General features: G+C 34.6%; 1 protein-coding gene across 1 annotated transcript; it reads left to right on the plus strand.

Moving 5' to 3' along the window:
- The first annotated feature begins 2,701 nt into the window (after positions 1 to 2,701).
- On the plus strand, positions 2,702 to 4,655 carry LOC131027004 (heat shock cognate 70 kDa protein 2-like). The gene has a single exon (XM_057957008.2). It carries the CDS (start codon positions 2,705 to 2,707, stop codon positions 4,538 to 4,540), a length of 1,836 nt encoding a protein of 611 aa, XP_057812991.1. The 5' UTR covers positions 2,702 to 2,704; the 3' UTR covers positions 4,541 to 4,655.
- The last annotated feature ends 1,579 nt before the right edge of the window (positions 4,656 to 6,234 follow it).

A 6,234-nucleotide genomic window follows, 5' to 3' on the forward strand; every position in this document is an offset into this window, starting at 1 on the left:
TTCTTGCCTTTATTTAATTCTTAAAAAAGTATTTACAAACCTATTTGTTTAATAAGTTTAATCCATGAAATTTTAATGAACTCTTTTACAAAACCATGAATTAAAATTAAATTTTTTTTACAAAACCATGAATTAAAATTAATTTTTTTTTTACAAAACCATGAATTAAAATTAAATTTTTTTATATTTTAAATATATTTTGTTCCATTAATTAATTGATTGTTGAATAACAAACAACTTATATGCTCCATCTAAAACTTTAATAAAATAAAATTTCAAATATAATAATTTAAATTTTGCTATCTTAAATTATTATGCAAAAAAATCATAACCTAATTTGAAAAAATTCTTATGTGTATTTTTTTATATTTTTATTATTTAGTTTTTATTTTTATTCATAGAATGTTTTTTAATTTTATGATTTAAGTTTTAAAATAAGATTTATTTCCCCTAGTTAACATTCTTGTCTAACCCCTTTATTTTGAAATACATAAATTATTTTCTTATTTATCTATCTTTTTATTCTAATTTTATCTCTCCCCTCTCTTTTTATCTATCTATTTATCATTTTCCACCTCCCCATACGCAATTATCAGCGTGGATTGCATAAGATTTGAAAATAGTTGAAATTACTTGTGAGGGATTTTTTCGATTAAAATCTCTCACTACCTTCGTACAAGACATTTAATGCCACGGCTTTCAGTATATTTAATGCAAACCCTCCATTATACTGCACAAGCACATTTGGCATTTGGGTATTATCTTGGAGTTGTCATATCTGGTGCACCACATTTTGTTTTTATCAGTTTAGAAGTTACAAAACCCAGTTCAGAACTTCAGAGTCTGTGGGCATGCATTTACCAGGAGGATTGCTAAAGGTACAACACCTTCACTAGAGTTTAAATCGTAAGTATCAATTTACCCATTCTTATTTTCTCTTTCACTTTTTATATGTTCCAGGATGGCAATGCCTCTCAACCTTCCACTCATATTTCATTTTGTGTTATTAAAGTAAAATCTCTTTTCTGAGTGTTTTTTTCTCTAATATGAAGTATAAAGCTTGTGTCTGAGACATAAATTTTAGAGTTTTTAATAGTTTTTTTTTTTTTTTTTTCCCAGAATTTTAACCTAAATTTGTGTATATTATTCTAGCTTCTTTTCCCCCCACATAATACAAAGCATGGCGTTAAAGAGCAGAAACTCTAAAGGAGCGCGGCTGGCACAGCGTATCTGAATAGCAGGTAAGGATATCTTCTTGCTTAGGAGCAATTCACAGTTTTAATGCTTCCCTCTCACTCTAATGGAGATTAGTCTCAAAATAAGTCCTGAATAAATTATATTTCTTTTCAAAATTGATATAAATTCAAAACTGCTACAGAAATTTATTACATTTTAGTATTTTACTGAAAATTTATGTTATAAATAGTCAATACTTTTTGTGTTTTTCCTAAATTTACATGTGAACATAAATTATTTTTCTTTGAATGAACATAAATTATTTTTCTTTGAATGAAAAATATTTGTTGACTGTATCACCTTGGACAACTTTTGCCAATTATGAAAGTTGTTATTCCTAGCTTGTTTTGAGATATGTAAGTGAAAGTTTAATTAATTTATCGCAATGCCTCCCTCAGATAGAACAGATGAATTCGCTAATAGTGCAGCCTCCATTATAACATTTTTATTAATAAAAATTTACATAAACTATTTATCTACCCAGACCTGGTATTGGAATTTAAATGTCATTCATAAGAAGCATTTAAAATAATAAAATTATAATCACTGTCAAATTTTTTTTACAGTAGCTTATTTGGGCGCAAGTCCCTTGCTTATAATTAAGATTTGAGGACCACATCATCAAATATGATGCTACATCAGCATGCTTTTGGTCGAGGTGTTCAAAACAGTTCAAAAAAAAGGTAAAACTATAATTGTGCAAAGAGCAAAGAGGCCTCCATAATTGTACAACTTATTTGACATTATATGATTGATTGCTTTTTACAATTAAGAACGACTACCATCACAACAATTGAAATACCTTTTGTAGCTGAATCCTGAATACAATAAAGGAGCAGGTCATCCAATAAATTTAATCTAGTGATTTAATAAGTATTAAGAGTAGAGATGATTAGGCGGTGCAAGTATGCACCTATCAATGATAATTGCGAAATTCCAAGAGGAGGAATTTGGTTTACTCGTGTACTTCATTATTATCTCATTTACTCTTCATTTATGACGAGTGGCTTAGTACCGACGCCATTTCTTCCTTGATTGACATTTCACTCTGAAATTTGTACTCCCAATTTATTTGCTTGAGCATGTTTATATGTCAAGATAATGTGTTTGTAGGTATAAGCTCTCAGTTGCATTCAAAAGTTTCTTGAATAGGTAATTAACCATACTAATGACTTCTACAGAAAGTAAATCTTAGGAAATCGTATCGTACGTTGGAGGTGTCAGTGAAGGTATACTTTACATCAATTGAGTAGGAAAATAATATATTCATATCTGGTACGTGAATATTAATAGAGCTTTATTCATATCTCAATTCTAATTAAATTTCTCTTGCATGTTACAGTTTTGGCATGTTACTATAAATGAAGAGCATTCAATTGAGAATTTGAGAGAGAAAGATGAGTTGAAGTTTTATCAGTTAATTCAACTTGCAGATACCCATAGACAGCGTAAGCAGCAAATCGGTGGTATGGAAAAAGAGAAAGCCATAGGCATCGATCTGGGAACAACTTATAGCTGTGTGGGAGTATGGGAAAATGGCAGAGTTGAAATCATTGTTAATGACCAAGGAAATAGAACTACACCTTCCATGGTTGCTTTCACAGCCAAGGAAAGACTTGTCGGAGACGCTGCCAAGTTTCAAATTTCTTCTAATCCTCTTAACACAATCTTCGATGTGAAAAGACTCATTGGAAGGCAATTTACTGATTCTTCAGTGCAGGCCGACATGAAACTGTGGCCTTTCAGAGTTGTTACGCAGAAAAATGACAAGCCAATGATCCAAGTGAGGTACAAGGGTGAGAAGAAACTCTTTGCGCCAGAGGAAATCTCATCCATGGTCTTAATGAAAATGAAGACTCTAGCTGAACAGTATTTAGGAAGTGAGGTGAAAAATGCAGTCATTACAGTGCCTGCCTACTTCAGTGACTCCCAAAGGAAGACGACTAAAGACGCTGGCCTTTTTGCAGGTCTAAATGTAATGCGGATCATCAATGAGCCCACCGCTGCAGCCTTCACTTATGGCTTTGGTAGAGCTAAGCAAGAGAAAAAACATATTCTGGTGTTTGACCTTGGTGGAGGTACGTTTGATGTATCTATAATTGTAGTTCGTATATGCAATTTTGAGGTGAAAGCAGTTGGGGGAGAGGCGCATTTGGGAGGTGAAGATTTTGACAATAGGATGCTCGCCTACTGTGTCCAAACTTTCAACAGAAAGTACAAAACAAATCTAAGCAGGAGCGCCAAAGCTCTTCGGCGACTGCGTTCAGAGTGTGAGAGGGCAAAGAGAAGTTTATCTTCGGTGGTAGAGACTGTGATTGATATTGACTGTCTCTACGAAGGACATGATTTTTTCTTGAAGATCAGGAGAGCAAAGTTTGAAGAGCTCAACCTTGATTTATTTGAGCAGTGTATGGAAGTTGTGAAGAAATGCGTGGAAGACGCCAAGTTGAGCAAGAGACAAATTGACGATATTGTATTAGTAGGGGGTTCATCACGAATACCAAAGGTGCAGGAAATGGTTCGAGATTTCTTCGATGGGAAGGAGCTGTGCAGAGGTGTAAATCCTGACGAGGCAGTAGCTTACGGTGCTGCGCTTGAGGCAGCTGTGCTCAGCAAGGAGGACGTACACATTGATGTCATGGTGGATGTCACACCTTTGAGTCTTGGAATCGCAGTGTGTGGTGGTGTGATGCATCCAGTTGTTCCCCGAAATACCCCACTTCCAACTCGGAAGAAGACATCCGTCACCACGCCGCATGACGATCAGATAGCTGTAAGTTTTCAAGTTTACGAAGGTGAAAGACCTTTGGTTGCAGACAACAATCTTTTAGGAAAATTTGTATTGACAGGGATTCCCCCTGCCCCGGCCGGAGTGTCAAGTATTAAAGTTTGCTTTCAAGTGGACGAAGATGGAATTCTGAGCGTTTCAGCCCACGACAAGGGAAGTGGAGCAAGCAATGAGATTACCATTACTAATGAAGGTGGGAGACTGAGCATTCATGAGATTGATAAAATGGTAGCGGACGCAGAAAAATTTCACAGGGAGGACGAAGAAGAGAGGGAAAAGCATGTTGCCAAAAACGCCCTTGAATGTTACGTGTCGAACATGAGAAAGAGGGCGATGAAAGCAAAGAGTGAAGGCTCCATGGACGCTGATCATCATCTTATATCAACCATCACTGCCGTTGAAGAATGGTTAGATGACAACTCTTCTGCTACAGTCGTTCAACTCCATGACAAATTGAGAGAAGTGGAATTGAAATGTCTGCCTTTGTTTTCCTCCAAGCGCTTTAGGTTTTACTAAAGCGGACGAACGGAAATAACATCTCAACTAGTGGGGTATGACAAGAAACGACAGAACTCCTTTTTTGTGTTTTGAGGTAACAGTAACCAGGTTTTGACATTAACATTAAAGATGTTGATACATCAGGATTATATACTTTGGTAATTATCTTGTTGCTTTCCCTGTGCATAAATCAATCTTGAATACGCAAATATATTTCCATCGACAAGCGTTATCGCATTCATATGGTTGTTAGTTACATTGATATGGTTGTTTTAGGTAGTTAAATACATTATTAGTTGTTATCATGATTGAGACAAAAATTTATTTAATGAAATGGCAGGGTGTTAATTAGCTAAATAAAATGCCCTTCACTTTTTTATTTCAATTAAAATTTATTTTCCTTCTTAATTCATAAAAATATTTCATTTTTTAATTAAAAAGACTTCATTATATTGCATTTTTATTTTTGCTTCTCGTTTATTTAATGGAACATGCAAATCATTAATCATCATGTTTCAAAGACAAATTTATGATTTATTCAAGAAAACTATTAAACTATTCAAAGGGAGATTTTTCTTCCATGTAATGAACTTCTTGATAGATCATCAAAGAGTGATTTCAATTGAATAATAATAATAAATAATAAATTATTACTTTTGTACAACCTTTAATGCCTCCTAATTTAGTATACTCTACTACTAGCTTGGAATTCCTCTAAGGATCGACATTGGCAATCTATTCATCATTTTTCACTTTTCCCCCTATAAATAGACAACACCTTTTGCTCCCAACATTGCACTTTACTCGATGACTATTCAAGTGATCATGAAGGAATAGGCTGCATCTATTCTGGCTTCAAAACGGACTTTTCATACAGCGTGTTAGCGACAGGTCAGTCAATAGCAGCCGTTAATTGCAACATCGACGGTGTAAAACGTGCGACTAACATGCGTGTTAGTCAATCCGTACTGTCATATTGGAGCCAGAATAGACAGGTCCAAAGAAATATGACATTTCATGCGAATTATTTTAATTAAACAAATAATTAATCATCATGTTTCAAAGACAAACTTATGATTTATTCAAAAAAAATTATTAAACAATTCAAAGGAAGACTTTTCATCTATGCTTGAAAGATCACGCGATTTCAATTGAATAATAATAAGAATAAATTATTACTTTTGTACGTTAGTACACTGTACTAGCTTGGAATTTCCTTGAGGATCAACATTGGCAATCTATTCATCTTTTTCATTCCTCCCCCTAGAGATAGACAACACCTTTTGCTCCCAACATTGCACTTTTTAAAACCACAATAACCACAGCCGTAAGTACATGGGAGATTCCGTTTGGGTCCACATGTAGGCGTAATCTAGTCTCTAACCGGACAGCTGAATCTTCAACACGGATGATGGACCTTCGAAGCTTCAATTGTTTATCCGCGTTGAGAGTTACATAGCGAGGGAGATGGAAAGCTACAATCTGTCTGGTTTGTATCAATCAATATATTATAAGATGAATGACAATGCTAAAGATCGAAAAGCCCTCTTCCTCTCTCGATTTGGGTTGCTCTATCTGCAGTTCACCACAAATTCCAGGAGCATCTGCAACAAGAGAAACAAGTCTGCAAGATCCTTTTCAATTGATTACAGATATCAGATCTAAAGCTGCTCTCTTTGATAACAACACGATTAACACCACTCACCATCGCA

The sequence above is a fragment of the Cryptomeria japonica genome, chromosome 2, assembly GCF_030272615.1.
Source record: "Cryptomeria japonica chromosome 2, Sugi_1.0, whole genome shotgun sequence".
Classification (NCBI taxonomy): Eukaryota; Viridiplantae; Streptophyta; class Pinopsida; order Cupressales; family Cupressaceae; genus Cryptomeria; species Cryptomeria japonica.

Excerpts from the sequence above, each read along its gene's own strand:
- LOC131027004 (XM_057957008.2), top strand. The coding sequence starts at position 2,705 with ATGGAAAAAGAGAAAGCCATAGGCATCGATCTGGGAACAACTTATAGC.